The following is an 18,308-nucleotide window of genomic DNA, read 5'->3' on the forward strand; positions in this document are numbered from 1 at the left end:
TGTTCTTGGCGAGAGAATTGCCACTGACCTGACTCACCAGCTCTTAACATCAAGCTGCCGATACAGAATTCATCTTTACAAATCCACCAGATCCCAGAAATCATTATTTCCCACCAGTCAGTGGAGGCTGCTGAGGGGGGAGGACTGCGCATAGTAGTGGATGGAAAGGCATCGGCCACATGGAAACCAAATCGTTGACGTGTTTGATACCATTCCATGACTCCATTCAAGCCATTATTATGAGCCGTCCTCCCCTCAGCAGCCACCACTGCCACCAGTATATGTCAACTGAATAAATAACTGGTCAACCTCTCCCAGAATTTCCAAACTGAATTACGGAAGGTATCCACGCGTTCTCTGCTGTAGTATCTTGTGATGTATTTATGCACCTATTGGTGATGCCATACATTTCCAGAAAGGGGGGGACACGCAACAAATACTTCTGAATTATTATGACACAATCTATGCGAGAGGGAGGGCATCTGATTAAATTTGTCTCCAACTCGCAGCTCAGACACTTCATTCAGGATAAATGGAGTTGGCCCACCCCCGGAGCAAGTTAGTTGGGAAGGATTCGTTGCCATAGAAACGTACCTGGCTAAAAGGTGAGACACTTTGGTGGTACTGGTTGTCCAAAAGATACCTCGGTAACGCCTCAAACCCGATTTGTAGGATAGGACTTTGGTATGACGTAATACCAAGGGTGTAAATGTCTTCAAGTGACCGATCAAGACTCTTGGCTCACACACTGCATCACTAGTTGCGTAACACCTACTTGTACAGATGCAGACCCACCCCAAACGAACAGCAACACTCCACATGACATAAATGAGCTTGTGGCCAAACTTGGCAGGTAAGTGCACGGTGTCATTGTGAACTTCCAGTGTCAGTCCACTGGTATTCAGTCGCTGCCGTATCGTTCCTGTTACAATAACAGTAAAAAGTGGGTGGTTTGTCCAATAAATGGCAATTTGGCAATTGTTTATTGTTGATAAATAAGAGTTTACTCAGGCCGTTTGCCATCTGACATTTTTTTTTTCAAGGTTCCTGTCTGTGTAAGTGGGCATTTCCTCTTTTGCGTGAGCACACTTTCCCCCCTTGAACTCACAGCTCCTTCATATTGGTCACGTCCCACTGCTCCGACGTCATCGACTGACAGATTGCTGACAGGTTAGCTGATATGTAAAATACCTAACTGGGGTTGTAAGAGCTTGCAGGCATCAACAACGTCTCGGCAGAGGAATGCGCCCAATATCTGGCATGTTCATGCGAGAGAGGGGACAGTTGGCTCTGGTCTCCTTGTCCCCTCCCGCACGCCCAGAATTTTTGGGGCAGTGAGACCCCCAAAATGAGTGGGGTGTCATACAGTCTCTGCTCACACCTTCCTTACCTCAGAGCTCCACGGCAACAATAGGCCTCGAGTGTCTGTACTGTTCTCTCTCGGCATGCTTTGGCCAATCAGAATGTCTGTACTGTTCCCTTCTCTGGTGTTGAGTGAAATGAAGGATTGACTGGTTTAGATCCCTCAAACTCTGGACCTCGAAGCCAGATCCCCTGCAATGTTTCATTGTTCCCCTCTAATTAGGGACTGATTTAGACCTGGGAGACCAGGTGTTTGCAATTAATTATCAGGTAGAACGGAAAACAAGCATTCTTTGGACCTTGTAGGGTAAGAGTTGAGTACCCCTGGTTTAGATTGAGTCTGATAATCATGTTGTACAGGATAAACTGTGATTGACTAAGACTATCATGAGAAATCAGCCAAAATCATTTCTCTACTGGTTTGGGACAAACACACTCAGGTTCAAACCAATTTACAGCAGGTCTCCTTTTCTCTGATCTCCTGGGGCCCCTGAGGTATCGAGCACCTCAGAGCAAGAGTACTGATTTAGGATCAGTTTTGTATTTTAGATCACAATCACAAAGGTAACATGGACAGCGAAGACACGATTCTAGATCAGCACTGCTTTATAAAATACGGACCGATTTAGTGCGTAAAGTGGCATCCACTAACTTACTACCTGTTGATCTAAACATGAGTTTGTGGATTCTTTATGATGGTCAATCAAGCACCAGAGGTTTACTGTATGTTTTAAGGATATGGGACCCAGAAGGTTAGCCTGGATAAACCAGACTGAACACTGCACTCACCATTGTGCATCCCATCTTTCAGTATGGTGTAACCAGGCTACCACGAGGCGGTGGGTGCTCACATCGCTCTCAGTCTACATTTAAATCATAAGATCTCCATATCGTGTCATGACAACTCATCAACGTCAACATTTGGCAATGAAACCAATGTGTTTACCTGGATGGTAAAGTTGAAGAAAGGCTCTATTGTCAAATTATATGAATAGAGACACACAGGCTTTGTTGCTCAGTCCACTTTTACAGCAGTGGGAAATGCAAGTGAAATGCAAGCCTTCACTAAAGCCCCTCTGGACCACAAATCAAATTGTACGGCCGTTCCTGACGACTTCGCTGTACAGATGGAGAAAAGATGGTGTCCATGTGTCTTGTCGTGTGTGTGTAAGGGCGGGGGCGGGGGGGGGGTTCTAGTTTAGTGTGTCGGTCTGACAGGTGACGAATATATCAAAAGCAGACCAGGGGCCACACACCGAACTACCTCGCTGTGTACACAGTGTACAACACTGTGATGTTGATGTTTCCCCTTCTGACCAACTGACCTCTCCCAGTCCACACTGTGTTGTTGATGTTTCCCCTTCCCCTACTGACCAACTGACCTCTCCCAGTCCACACTGTGTTGCGTCTCCTCTAGGTTGTCTTCCAGGAGGTGAGACGATAAGACTAATCAGCCTCTTGACTTCCACCTACTTTCCCCTGCAGTCAGAAAAGAGGATTGGTTCTTTATGGTCAAAGGTCAAATGAAGAGTGGTGTGGTCTGGCTGGGTTGTCCTTTAGTTTATAGCCTTTGGTCCTGTCCAGAAACAACCCCTAGCGTAGACCAGGGGGATTCCCAAACTCTTTTGCTTTGTGACCCACCAATTGAGTCGCGACCCAACATAACCGTTGAGTGGTGAAAAAACATGCTCAGACCCCTGAGTTAATTTATTAATGATACCCTCTTCTTCAAAGCATGTAACTGACTGTAGATTAGAGTGTGAGGTCTTAAGGAATTGGCTGTATAATAATGCAAATGCATAAGTGTCATCCCGTGACCCATCCGCACCCCCCGCCGCAACCCAAAAGTTAGTCCCGACCCACAGTTTGGGAGCCACTGTTCTAGACTATGATGGAAGGATTGGACAGGTGTGGCACATTGGCTAGATGGAATTTCAAGGTTAGACATGTGGCAGACTACATGTCCGCAGTCCACATTTATCGTCATGATATGCATGTTCTAGAATCTCAAAAACAACAGCAGTAGTACTGTAATGCTTTGTCGATCCAGATTTAATAGAGCCCCTATACTTTCCTAGAGTAGGTACTCTACAGTGAATGAATGGCCTGTTCAAATGTTCAGTATGCAAAGTTTCAAAGGTGTTTTAGGGTACATTTCAAATAACTCTGTTGCATACATCTGTGAAGGGTGATGATACTCTTGACTAGATGGGCCTGTTTAACCGGTTTGAGTTGTGTTAGCCAATAGAGAAAGGAAGGAATAAGATGAACTACCAAAGGCAGAGCCCTAGGCTCAACATTATGCACATGTGCTTGTAAATGGAACAACACTGCCCTCTTGTGGACAACTGGGATGCTTCAAGTCAGTTTAGTATTTTATTTCACTAATGGTTAAGGACAGGATTGGAGGAAGGGATAGCTGATTCTAGATCTGTACCTAGGGGAAACAGTCAGGAGTACATAAGAGTTTTTAAAGAGAACCCACTTCTTTTAGGCTTGGTTTTTGTATAAGCACTTTGTGACAACTGCTGTTGTAAAAAGGGATCTATAAATAAACAATTGATTGTACAGAAAATAAGAATTAGATTTTCAAACAGGTCAATGTATTTAAATCATTTTATTGATGAAAAGAACTTGATGATGTTGACGATGAATGGGAAAATAACACCTTTCCATTTATTGCAATGGTCTTAGGATGATGAACGGCATAACATTGTTGTGGGAATGATTGTTTGGGTTTTTGAATAAACCTGGTCATATACCTATATTCGATACAGTACATTAAAATGAGCATAATATCAATGACTGTCCAAAATAATCATTAAAGAATGTGCACACTTAGTTGCCCAGATAAGTGTTGAGGTAATGAGTTCGAATACAACTCAGACAAATGAGCAGAGAATGCAATCATCCATACAGGGAATATGTGCAGAAGAGGTAAAAATAAGCTAGCCTGGGTCCTGGATCTTTTTGTGCCATCTTGCCATGTCAATGACCATAGGGATTGGCAAAATGTACCAACAGATCTGGATCCAGGCTAATTAATTACACAAGAATTGATACAGGTATAAAATGGCACCCTATTCCCTGAATAGCGCACTACTTTTGATCAGGGCCCATAGGATTCTGGTCAAAAGCAGTGCACTATATAGGGGATAGGGTGCAATTTGGGACGAAAGAGACATACCGTAGATGGAGCATAAAATCTTGGCACAAAGCTGGTCTTAGGAAAAATCGAGGTTTCAAATGCCTGACACAGTAGAATAGTTTGTTTTACAAACAAAAATATAAATTGCCCATATCCCAAACAACCTTATTCCATGAATCAGAATTTGGCTTTGAAAAGAGAAATTAAGATACTTAAAAAAATAAAATCTAATCAACAGAAAACAATAGCCAGGGTTCTATAGAATAACAAATAATTAAATCATGTACCAACTTATTACAATTAAATGAATCAAATAAAATAGCGACAAGGAATCTTGATCATGGGAATCATGAAATTATTTGATATTCAGGAAAACTATGTTACCAAAACAAGTCATAAAAACATTAAATGGAAAGTTCACCAAATTATAAACTGTTATATTGGTTTCCTTACCTTTTATAAGCAGCAAACAAAACCAAAGCATGGACTTGGTCAATAGACTGCGTATAGGGTAAGGAAAATGGTGTAATTTGGGGGAACTATCCCTTTAACAACAGACACACTGAATCTTAGCTAAGGTTATAAGGTCCTAGTAGAACATGCAGCAGGGACCATCAACTAAAAACAGCCGCGGGCGGATTTCTTTTTTGAGCGGATGGTCAGGGGGACAGAACATATCTACAAATCATTTGTAGACTAAGAATTTACCGCAAGAAGCCCAGCAGATACAATACCAGTCAAAAGTTTGGACACACCTACTCATTTTAAGAGTTTTTTTTTTTTTGTTTTTACTATTTTCTACATTGTAGAATAATATTGAAGACAAACTATGAAATAACACATATGGGATCATGTAGTAACCAAAAATGTGCTGCATCAGATGATCTGGCCTCCACAATCACCCGACCTCAACCCAATTGAGATGGTTTGGGATGAGTTGGACTGCAGAGTGAAGGAAAAGCAGCCAACAAGTGCTCAGCATATGTGGGAACTCCTTCAAAACTGAAAAACATTCCAGGTGAAGCTGGTTGAGAGAATGCCAAGAGTGTGCAACGGGTGACTACTAGAAACTAAGATATATTTTGATTTGTTTCACACATTTTTGGTTACTACATGATTCCATATGTGTTATTTCATAGTTTTGACGTCTTCACTATTATTCTACAATGTAGAAAATAGTACAAAATAAAGAAAACCCATTGAATGAGTATGTGTCCAAACTTTTGACTGGTTCTGTATATTTGACTAAAACAATTTCAAACCTTACTTACATATCTCTCTCTATTATGTGTGGGAATACTTAGGAACAGATTTCCAAAATAAATCAATTGGAGCTGATTTGCTGTTGTTTTTACAGTTATGTCCAACCACTTAAAAAAATAATTGTCAAAAAGTGTATTTTTTTTGTTACTCAGAGAACAAATAAAAGGCTAATAAAATCTCTGCCCGGGGCTGCCAGTTGGGGAACCCTGACATGCAGTATGTTTTTGTCAGAATGACTTCTCTTCAACTCTTAATCTCATTCTCTCATTCGTTTCTGTTTTCAGGGCATGTTCTAAAACAATTTCAGCAGGACTTCTGTCACACAATGAATCTGGGTAAGAAGCTTTAAAGCAAACCAACACAGAGTACACAAACTTAGTTACAGTGCCTTGCGAAAGTATTCACCCCCCCCCCCCTTGGCATTTTCCCTATTTTGTTGCCTTACAGCTTGGAATTTAAATATATTTTTTTTTTTTTGGGGGGGGGTTGTATCATTTTATACCATGTTATGGGGTGATAAGAGGTGTTGGGTTTGTGCCAGACATAGCGTTTTCCTTAATGGCCAAAAATCTCAATTTTAGTCTCATCTGACCAGAATACCTTCCATATAATTGGGGTATAATAATAATTCTCCCACATGGCTTTTGGCGAACACCAAACATGTTTGCTTACTTTTTTCTTGAAGCAACGGCTTTTTTTCTGGCCACTCTTCCGTAAAGCCCAGCTCTGTGGAGTGTACGGCTTAAAGTGGTCAGATACTCCAGTCTCTGCTGTGGAGCTTTGCAGCTCCTTCAGGGTTATCCTTGGTCTCTTTGTTGCCTCTCTGATTAATGCCCTCCTTGCCTGGTCTGTGAGTTTGGGTTTGCGGCCCTCTCTTGGCAAGTTTGTTGCGGTGCCACATTCTTTCAATTTTTTAATAATGGATTTAATTGTCATCTGTGGGATGTTCAAAGTTTCAGATATTTATTTATAACCCAACCCTGAACTTTGTCTCTGACCTGTCTGGAGAGCCCCTTGGTCTTCATGGTGCCACTTGCTTAGTGGTGTTACAGACTCTGGGGCCTTTCAGAACAGGTGTGAGATTAGGTGACACTTAGATTGCACACAGGTGGACTTTAATGAATTATGTAACTTCTGAAGGTAATTGGTTGCAGCAGATCTTATTTAGGGGCTTCATAGCAGAAGGGGTGAATACATATCCACACACCACTTTTCTGTTTTTGAAACAGTTATTTTTTTCATTTCACTTCACCAATTTGGACTATTTTGTGTATATCCATTACATGAAATCCAAATAAAAATTCATTTAAATTACAGGCAACAAAATAGGCAAAAACCGCCAAGGGGGGGGTGAATACTTTTGCAAGGCACTGTATTCTTGCCATTACCTGGTAATGATCATGATTGTGAGCATAAGGTCATGTTGGTGTAAAATGAACCTCAAAACCACTTGAAATCCAGTTGAACCAGGTTGGCCATGGTTCAACCTTAAACTTCAACAGCCAATGAGAGCGAGATATGACAGATATAGGCGATAAAATAGGGTCTGCATTGTGTGACATGTTAAACTCTCCGTTGCCATTGGCTACTGGTCATGAAGTCATCGACCTTCTTGCCCCTCATTGGCCACCATTCAGTTTAAACCAATCTTCATCACATGACTATGTAGGAGAGCAACCGACCTATCGCTCGCACGACAGAGGAAACCATGGAAACAGCATGACAATGTTGACAGACTGAAAAGTGTGATTTCTTAATCCTAAAGAACCACCATGGAACTCTAAAAGTGCATCATAATATGTAAAATACTGAGAAAGCGTTTTAAACACTAAAAGACAGCACTAATATTACATATCAGTATTATTGTTTTTTCCCCACTTAGTGCAACAGACGTATTAAAAATAAAACACAGCATAAACCTTTGCAAGCAATCTTAAAATCTGTTTAAACATTAAAGTTATAACTACAGCCACTACAGCAGAATATGTCAAAGGCAACGTGATGATTGATGCATGAACACAAACATGCCAACATTATAGACCTCTCTTTTTATAGAAATAAATAGCTCAGATAATCTTTATCCTCTTTCTTAAATAATGTCCATCTCTATAGCACATTGATCATGAACATTGAATATAAAGTATCTATAGTACACAACCGCAAATTTCAACACTACCGTTTATACATAATATAGCTGCATCTTTCCTTTAGACTTTGGAGAGAAAATGTTTCAGAATCGACACCTGTAGACTCTTAATTTACTCATTTTTCTTAAAATACTCATTTTTTTCATCATGAAGATCCTTATACTTATGACCTTTTAATTTTATAACACCAAATGCAGTAATCTTTTTATATTATAAACAACATTATGTACAGTTTTTAATGTCTTAAAGAAGACTAGATTGTCAGGAACTGAAAACCCCCTAAAGTTGCAACCCGAATGGCACCATACTCCCTATATAGTGCACCATTTTCAGTTTCATTTTCGGAGCCCTATGGGCCCTCGTCTAAAGTACAATAGTTCACTATACAGGAAAAAGGGTGCCATTTGGACCACATACCTAAATAAACAAGTGCATTGTGTTTTCCTCTATTGTGGCAGCGGCTTTAAAAACACCTTTTCAATCGGAGGGGCAAGTCTTTCAACCCCTGCTAGTCTTTTCACAGCCACCATGGCAGTACAATATTCAGTATTGGAAGAGAACATGGAGATGAGAAACCACGACTGTAGTGTGTGTGTGTGTGTGTCAGGCTAGCACTACTAAAACAAAGCAGCACGTAACTTAGAACAGAACTCGGTGCTCAACTTTACTAAACATCTCTCCATTTAAAAAAAAAAAAAAAACCTGCCCGGGGAAGCAAAAGCATTCGCCCTGCAGCCTTTCCTCTCTGGCACACGGGCTGCATCTCAATAGTCTAAAATGGCTTTCCTCTCATTTCCTTTCCTTGATCTACAATGACGTACAAACAAAGGACAAGTCAAAGCCTACCAGAGGATCGATCAAGCTTCCAACTGTTGTCTTCTGTCAGAAGGAGTCCACATTAGACTTGAGATGCCTCCCTGGGGTGGATGCATGGTTTGGGTCGGGGTGCATTGTCGCCTGAGCTCGACGACTTGCATGAATGCCTGAAGAAATAAATGGTACACTACTGCGAGTGGATACATACAGGCGAGCTTACTCAATTGTCTAACAACTCTGTCCTCTTCTCCCGCCACTGCACTGAGTGAAAATAACTGGTCAGGTGAAAGACAGGCTAATGATGAGCTTCCACCATTTTGTTTTCACTTGACACGGCAATCAGTGCAGATGAAGAAACAAGAAGAGGATTTTTAGGCAATTGAGATCAAGACTGCATCCCAAATGTCACCCTATTCCAGGCCTCGGAGGCCTGATTGGTGTCACACTTTCTCCCCCATCCCTAGTAAACACAGCTGATTTAAACTAATTGCATTCTAAACTGAAGAGCACGATTAGTTGGTTATTGGAATCAGGTGTGTTAGCTTGGACTGGGACAAAAGTGTGACACCAAATCAGGCCCCTAAGGTGTGGAGCCCTTATGAGCCCTGGTTGAAAGTATATTACACTACTGTACATAGGGAATAGAGTGCATTTGGGATGAACCTCATGTAATTCACTGTAGCTTCCAGAGCTAGTGGCTAGTTATTTGAATTAGGGTGAACGACTCTGCCTTATACAACGCTCCTATAGATTAGTGGCACATCGGAGAAAACACTTTAGGAAAGATAGAACACACACAGCTATGAACGTCATCATTTCTGAAATAAAAGGCAAAAGGAATCCATTTGCAACCCTGTTTAAAGACAAAATAAACAGTAGCTGCCTTATGGACCAGCCGGCCTACAGATACTGTAAGAGTTCCGCAGACAGCTGAAAATCCAAGTGTGTGAGAGACTGTGCTCCGCTGATGATCTTGCTGAAGATGGGAACTGCACTGTTCCCATGGCGACCACACCATGGAGCGGCTGATAAAGACCTTGGAATAAAAAAAAATCTAAAAGGTGACAAGATATCTTCACGTTTTATGTTTGACCAAGTCTGAAGCTGGTATGTCATGCATCACACACACACACACACACACACACACACGTTGGGAGTTGAGGGTCTATTTTAACTTACTCCTCTGGCTCAGGACAGGGTCAAAAATCACACACCGTCCATCCCTACATCTGCTTTACTGCTCATGTGCATTTCCACAGAATATGTGCTGTTGAGCATCTTGATTAAAAAAAAAAGCATCCCAGACACATTCTCTGCAAATGCTCTCGTGAATAGAGAACAAGAGCCTGCTCCTTCATGACATCCATCCCCCAGCTTACAGCTCTTTTCTCAGTTGAAATAAAAATGCCCGCCGAGATTACGGCATCTACAAAGTCCAATAGAGTTTATGTTTCAAATCTGTTTGGAAGGTCAGCAAGTCACAAACATGGTCCCTGTTAGTTTTCGCAGAGACTTAGGGGCCCCTGGTCTTGTTACCAGCCTGATGATGTGTTTACTACACTTTACCCCACCATAGAGTTGGATAGAGGACACACAAAATGTACTACTTTAAAAATAGAGATAGCCCTCAATGGTGCTGCCCATTTGGTCAAAAAAGCAGCCATTGAAAAGATAGGAGATGAGCTCTCTAGTACGTCTATGGTAAAGGAGGGTTTGGTCCCTTTATGAGAATTTCCACTGGGTTTGTATGCTCCAGGGTAACGTGTTGACCAGGCCTCTTGTCTTGTCTATCCTCTGTTCTGTACTGCATTGCATCTCTCCAATTGGCATTGTAGTGGTCTATGGAGTGTCTGTCTGTGGTGTCTGTCTTTTAGTCAAGGCTAAGAGCTAAAAACACATTGGTTTTTATTTTTAACAATAAAGAATCATGTTGCTGAATTTCCTCTTCAGTTACATGTGTGTGTTGGCTGACTGGTACTTCAGGCTGTTTCGTCCTCGCGTCGCGTCAAGGGGTTACAAATGACTAGGTCGGTTGTGTTGGTGTGTCTGGAAACAAAATGGCCGACCCTTCTTCTTTGGGGGTTCTGGGTGGTGGATGGGGTTAGCAGAGGATGTCCGCCTTCACGTGCAGAATTTTGGAGAAGCCCGGTCTCTTCTTCAAGCCCTGGGGGGCAAAGATGGGTTAGACCGCTACACACACACACACACACACACACACTCTAGAGGCCGTTGAACCATAAAAAGTGTGTGTGTGAATGAGCGTGCTTCAATCTATTTATATCTGAGTGAGTGCATTTAAGCATTAGGGCCGGGACGATACCAGCGTTGCGATACTCGTTAGTATCATGGCAAGGAAGCAGAACACAAAGCAGCTTCTACTTGTTTAGGAAAACAGCCCTAATGCTGGAAACAAACATCATTACGTTGTCATCCAGAGTCACATGTATTTATTTCCCAAACTATCGCACACTATATTTGACATACAGCAGGTTTTTAAAGGACTAAAGAGTTGGGTTTGCTTCTCGTTCTCATTTTCGCCATGGGAGAAATATTGCGATACTGGTATCGTCACAGCCCTATTAAGCATGCGTGAACCTAAAATATGCTTAGTGTGTGTGTGTCTCAGGGAGAAGCTGTATTTATAAACAGGAAAGTAAGCATATAACTAGGTTTGTAGACCATTGCGCACACACATGTATACATGTAAGAAATTAATGACTCTGCTGGTTCCTAGGCTTAGAATAGTGGTTTTCACTGACTGTACAGTGCACACATAACTCATCGGTTTTTCCCCCTCGAGGGTTCATTGAGTTTGATTAAATGTTTGCTTTGCTTCTCCCCGCCTGGCTACGGCCGTGACAAATGAACAGGGCCCGAATTTACAAACACACTTTTAGCTCTCTGGAGTTTGTTACTTAACGGCTAGGTGCAATCGAGCACGGCATCCGCCAGCGAGAAAGGCACACCTTCCTCACTGACTCACAGAAGAAGGGAAGGCTCACACGCCCACCCTATTCCCTGTTTTGTGCACTACTTTTGACCAGGGCCCAATAGATGAAAAATTCAGAGTGCGAATATCGAAGCGTTCTTCCTCTTAACCTCTGAGCGGCGCCCGTCGTGGGCGTGCGACCGCCCTCACCGCCACACTTCCTCTTTCCAGAATCCCCCCGGACGATCAACTGAACTGGGGATCTTGGTTTTGAGTCATTGTACGGTTGAGTATGGTTGAGTTGTAATAATAGACCACTCTCACTCACCCACCTTACCGTCGCTAAAGGATACTACAGATTTAGTCATATAAATGATAGTGTGGGCAGGAGAACCCAAAGACAGGAAATGTGTTGGACTGGCATAGTCAGGACTTGCCCTCAAAGCACTGATCCAGAGGAAGTTTTAATAGTATTGGGTTTCGTCCCCTCTATACGGGTATTGAGATGCACCCCCTTTGTAAATGTTATTAGACGATTCAAATGCAATCCTTTTTAAGAGCATTGGCATTCATTGGGATGTGGAAGTTAAAGCCTCGTCATAATTACCTGCAGCTTGTTCACCCTCTCGTCAAACAGCTTCCTAGCCTCAGGGCTGTTGGGGTCCTCGAAGTAGTCCTCTACCCCGATCTGCACCACGATGGACCTCAGGTTACGACACACACCTGGAGGGGCGAGATGGTGTGCAGCCCTCACACGGACGCAGCAGACTCGCCACCCAATTCCAAATAGAACCCTAGCCCCTATGCCCTAGCCACTTGTGTAGCTCTGAAATGATTGACTGGATGAGAAAAGTGCAGACCTGGATTCAAAATGGTGCTGACTCAACACTTTGAGCCGTTGTTTGAGCAATGGAAAACTAGAAATGGGCAGGGATTGCACTTTTGGTATTGTTCTACTGGTTCCTTTGTGAAAATCAAGTTCAATAAAGCACATCTTTATTTGAACCGGGTCTGGTGTAGCGTGTACTCACTGTTAAAGTATAGCAGTGCCTTGGGGGGGTCTAGAACCTCCAGACCCTCCCAGTAGTGTAGTGTAGTAGGGTGTAGCGTGTACTCACTGTTAAAGTATAGCAGTGCCTTGGGGGGTCTAGAACCTCCAGACCCTCCCAGTAGTTTAGTGTAGTAGGATGTAGCGTGTACTCACTGTTAAAGTATAGCAGTGCCTTGGGGGTCTAGAACCTCCAGACCCTCCCAGTAGTGTAGTGTAGTAGGGTGTAGCGTGTACTCACTGTTAAAGTATAGCAGTGCCTTGGGGGGGTCTAGAACCTCCAGACCCTCCCAGTAGTTACTCACTGTTAAAGTGCAGTGCCTTGGGGGTCTAGTAGGATGTAGCGTGTACTCACTGTTAAAGTATAGCAGTGCCTTGGGGGTCTAGAACCTCCAAACCCTCCCAGTAGTGTGGTGTAGTAGGGTGTAGCGTGTACTCACTGTTAAAGTATAGCAGTACCTTGGGGGGTAGTAGGGTAGACTCACTGTTAAAGTATAGCTGCCAGAACCCTCCCAGTAGTGTGGTGTAGTAGGGTGTGTGTACTCACTGTTAAAGTATAGCAGTGTACTCACTGTTGAAGTGTAGTGTGGTGTAGGGCCTGTACTCACTGTTGGGTGAGGGCCTTAGGGGTGACCGGGGTGGAGGTGAGGACCAGCATCTCCAGGCCCTTCAGACCCTCCCTGCACACCTCAGCTGCCACTTCCTGGTTGACCTCACTCACATGGTCCAGCTCCAACACCTGCAGACGCATGCAGTTCCTCGCTACAGGGGGAAAGGAGGAGGAGGGCAGAAGAAGGAGGTCGAGATGCCTTTGATATCAACAACTTAGTCAGTATTATGTAAGTAGAATTGACCGCACCAGAACAGCCCACCGGTCAGGAGAGTATCTTCTGTTTCTGTGTAGGGAGGGTGAGGCAGCTCGATGCACAAGTACACCCCCAATGCTACCTAAGTAAGTTGAAAAGAGATGGTCGTGGCGAAAGCGCACATAACCAGCCGACAAAAACCAAACAGTATGTTCAATGTGTTTTTACCATTTGTATGATATTTTTTTTTTAGATGATTCAATTCAACATCTTGGGGATAAGTGTTTCATCGTGTTTCGCTCTAGATGGTAGGATGAGAGAGAACTGATCAGAGTGGCTGATTTCCAAATGGCATCCTATTCCCTTAATAGTGCACTACCTTTGACCAGGGCACATACAGTGCGTTCGGAAGGTATTCGTACCCCTTGGTTTATTCCACATTGTGTTGTGTTACCAGTCTGAATTAAAAATGGATTAAAACAAATGTTCTCACCCATCATCAAACAATACCCCATAATGACAAAGTGAAAACATGTTTTTTGAAATGTTTGCAATTTTATTGAAAATGAAATACGGAAATATCTCATTTACATAAGTGTTCACACCCCTGAGTCAACACATTCAAATCACCTTTGGCAGCGCTTACAGTGTTTCTGGATAAGACTAAGAGCTCTGCACACCTGGATATATTGTACATTTCCACATTATTCTTAAAAAAACATGTTCAAGCTCTGACAGCCATTTTCAAGTCTTGCCATAGATTTTCAAGCCAATTTATGTCAAAACTAACTTGGCCAATCAGGAACATTCAATGTTGTCTTGGTAAGCAACTCTAGTGTATATTTGGCCTTGTGTTGTAGGTTATTGTTCTGCTGAAAGGTGCATTTGTCTACCATTGTCTGTTGAAAAGCAGACAAATCAGGTTTTCCTCTATGATTTTGCCTGTGCTTAGATCTATTCCATTTATTTTTATCCTGAAAAACTCCCTTGACGATGACATGCATACCCATAACATGATGCAGCCACCACCGTGCTTGAAAATATTATGAGTGGTACTAAGTGATGTGTTGTGTTTGCCCCAAACATAACGCTTTGTATTCAGGACAAAGTTTATTTTTTTACATTTTACTTTAGTGCCTTGTTGCAAATGGGATACATGTTTTAGAATATGTTTTATTCTGTACAGGCTTCCTTCTTTTCACTCTGTTAATTAGGTTAGTATTGTGGAGTAACTACAATGTTATTGATCCATCCTCAGTTCTCCAACACAACCATTAAACTCTAACTGTTTAAGTCACCATTGGCCTCATGGTGAAATCCCCAAGCGGTTTCCTTCCACTCCGGGAACTGAGTTAGGAAGGACGCCTGTATCTTTGTAGTGACTGGGTGATACACAATCTAAAGTGTAATTAATAACTTCACCATGCTCAAAGGGATAATCAATGTATTTTTCTTTTCTATCTACCATTAGGTGCCCTTCTTTACGAGGCATTGGAAACCTTCCTGGTTTTGTGGTTGAAGCTACACTATATATACACAAAAAGTATGTGGACACCACTTCAAATGAGTGGATTCGGCTATTTCAGCCACACCCGTTGCTGACAGGTGTATCGAGCACGCAGCCATGCAATCTCCATAGACAAACATTGGCAGTAGAATGGCCTTACTGAAGACCTCTGTGACTTTCAACGTGTCACAGTCATAGGATGCCACCTTTCCAACAAGTCAGTTCTTAAAATTCCCGCTCTGCTTGACCTGCCCCGGCCAACTTTAAGTGCTGTAATTGTGAAATGTAAACATCTAGGCGCAACAATGGCCCAGCCGCGAAGTGGAAGGCCACACAAGCTCACAGAACGGGACCGTTGAGTGCTGAAGCTCTTAGCGCGTACAAATCGGTTGTCCTCGGTTGCAACACTCACTACCGAGTTCCAAAGTGGCTCTGGAAGCAACGTCAGCACAAGAAATGTTCGTCAGGAGCTTCATCAAATGGGTTTTCATGGCCGAGCGGCTTCACACAAGCCTAAGATCACCATGCGCATTGCCAGGCGTCAGATGGCAGTCCGACAGACGAATCTGGGTTTGGCAGGAGAACGTTACCTGCCCCAATGCATAGTGCAAACTGTAAAGTTTGGTGGAGGAGGAATAATGGTCTGGAGCTGTTTTTCATGGTTCAGGCTAGCCCCCTTAGTTCCTGTGAAGAGAAATCTTAATGCTCCAGCATACAATGACATTCTATACGATTCTGTGCTACCAACTTTGTGGCAGGAGTTTGGGGAAGGCCCTTTCCTGTTTCAGCATGACAATGCCCCTGTGCACAAAACGAGGTCCATACAGAAATGGTTCGTCAAGATCAGTGTGGAGGAACTTGACTGGCCTGTAAAAAGCCCTGACCTCAACCCCATCGAACACCTTTGGGATAAATTGGAACGCCGACTGCGAGCCAGGCCTACTCGGCTAATATCAATGCCCAACCTCACCATTGCTCGTGCCTGAATGGAAGCAAGTCTCCGCATCTAGTGGGAAGCCTTCCCAGAAAAGTGAAGGCTGTTTTAGCAGCAAAGGGGGGAACAACTACATAATAATACCCATGATTTTGGACTGAGGTGTTTGAGCAGGTGTCCATATACAGTTGGTCATGTAGTGTATGTTTGAAATTCACTGCTCAATCTGAGGGACCTTACAGATAATTGTATGTGTGGGGTACAGAGATGAGGTAGTCATTCGAAAATCATATTAAACATCTAGAGATTCTGGGTTCGAGTCCAGGCTCTGTTGCAGCCGGCCGTGACCGGGAGACTCATAGGGCTGCGCACAATTGGCCCAGTGTAGTCCGGGTTAGGGGAGGATTTGGCCGGCAGGGATGTCCTTGTCCCATTGCGCACTTGCAACTCCTGTGTACGGTGTTTCCTCCGACACATTGGTGCGGCTGGCTTCCGGGTTAAGTGGGCATTGTGTCAAGAGGACGCACGGCTCTCGAGCTTCGCCTCTCCCGAAGTCCGTACGGGAGTTTCAGCTGAGCTTGCAGATGAGAGTAGACTGTAACTACTAACTGGATATCGCAAAATTGGGGGGGGGGGGGGAGAAAAAAATCATATTAAACACTACCATTGCAGACAGAGTGCAACTTATTGTGACTTGATAAGCAAATTTGGATTCCTGAACTTATTTAGGCTTTCCAATAAAAAAGGGGTTGAATACCTATTGACATGTAAGCGTTTCATTTTTTATTAATTTGTAAACATTTCTAAAAACATAATTCCACTTTGACATTATGTTGGCCAGTGAACCAAAATCTAAATGTATTCAATTTGAAATTCAGGCTGTAACACAAAAACATGTGGAAAAAGTCAAGGGGTGTGAATACTTTCTGAAGGCACTGTAGGGCTCTCGCCAAGAGTAGTGCACTACATAGGGAGCCATCTGAGAGGCACTCAATGTCCTTTCCTATTGCCACCCCTCATCCTCACTCAGCCCATGTACTGATAAACAGACAGGCCACCAAGACAACCGCTTCTCAACTAGCCACAAAAGTCATTTCCTCCCTCTGTTCCTGCATGCTGTGAATCGTGAGTAGGAACTCAATAGCTGGGTTACATTTCCTTCTGACTGGGAGGGTATTTGCAGTCGCACGCATCCCACTTTCCATCTGTGTGGATGGGACAGAAATAAATCAGAATGTTTTGTTCCTAACAAAAATAACAAATGACCCCTTGAAGGACAAAGTTCTGTCCATCAACAAAGACCTCTGATATGAACCATCCAAAGCACTTCAATCCAAATAGTTTCTTTGTTCTGAAAGAATAGTCCCTATATCAGTTTATTTATTAAAATGACCAATGAGATTTAATATTCATGAGATGTTTATCCAAATTGAATTTACTCACCCAATGAGGCTAGTCCCTGAACGCCACACCCTGCCCCGCCCACGCCCAGGGCTCTGAGGTGTGGCCAGCATCGGCCAATGGTCTGCAGGCATCGGTTGCTGAAGCGAGCCGGTTGTTGGCTGGAGGAGAAAGAGCGAGGCACGTTACAATAGATGTGCTAACGGTATTCATAAAAAAGAAATGTGTGCTAAGAGAGTTGCCTCTCACCATGGATGTAGTGGTGCCACCTGGAGAGAGATGATGTCTCTACAGCCGGCTCCTAGAGCCCAGATCACCTCCTGTCCTACAGGGTCTGTGGCACTCCTAGAACAAAAAACACCAATTCACTATACTTCACGGTATAATCATCTAGACACCTATTCATAATATTTAGCAGGGGTCTCAAACTGTATGTGTTAAAGTGAAAATCTTAGGCCCGCACTCGGCCCTAACCCGCAAATATAGAAAATGCAATGCACAGTCAGAGACAGGCCTATGTTTCTGCTTAGAATTTCCCACATTTTGGTACGCTATTTGTCAGTCAACTTTTCTATAATTAGATACATGTGCAGCTTCTCCTCTGTCATTCATTGTTGCCGTAAAATACCAAATAAACCCTTGGTCACCAGACTGAATAATTTATTCTATCGATTTATGACAATATATTTGACGTCGTTAAAGTTCTTTCAGCTAAAGACGTTTAGGGATGCAAAATTTACATTTGACCGGTTTTAACCTCTTCAACCTATGAGGGCGCTATGTCATTATTGGATAAAAAAACGTGCCCGTTTTAAGCGCAATATTTTGTCACGAAAAGATGCTCGACTATGCATATAATTGGCAGCTTTGGAAAGAAAACACTCTGACGTTTTCAAAACTGCAAAGATATTATCTGTGAGTGCCCCAGAAATGATGCTACAGGCGAA

The 18,308-nt window shown here is 43.0% G+C and overlaps 1 protein-coding gene across 2 annotated transcripts in view; it reads right to left on the reverse strand.

Moving 5' to 3' along the window:
• Positions 1-3,964: 3,964 nt before the first annotated feature.
• LOC118362922 (F-box only protein 41-like) overlaps positions 3,965-18,308 on the reverse strand; it is a 97,637-nt gene continuing 83,293 nt past the window's right edge. Inside the window, exons 10-15 of one of the 2 annotated variants that reach the window (XM_052486591.1) lie at positions 17,611-17,706; positions 17,404-17,522; positions 13,336-13,475; positions 13,069-13,087; positions 12,273-12,388; positions 3,965-10,900 (exon numbers count right to left, since the gene is read on the reverse strand). In XM_052486591.1, coding sequence (XP_052342551.1) covers positions 10,838-10,900; positions 12,273-12,388; positions 13,069-13,087; positions 13,336-13,475; positions 17,404-17,522; positions 17,611-17,706 — 553 coding nt within the window. In that variant the 3' untranslated portion in view covers positions 3,965-10,837. The other variant, XM_052486590.1, reaches the window with a different exon arrangement.

The sequence above is a fragment of the Oncorhynchus keta genome, chromosome 29, assembly GCF_023373465.1.
Source record: "Oncorhynchus keta strain PuntledgeMale-10-30-2019 chromosome 29, Oket_V2, whole genome shotgun sequence".
Lineage (NCBI taxonomy): Eukaryota > Metazoa > Chordata > Actinopteri > Salmoniformes > Salmonidae > Oncorhynchus > Oncorhynchus keta.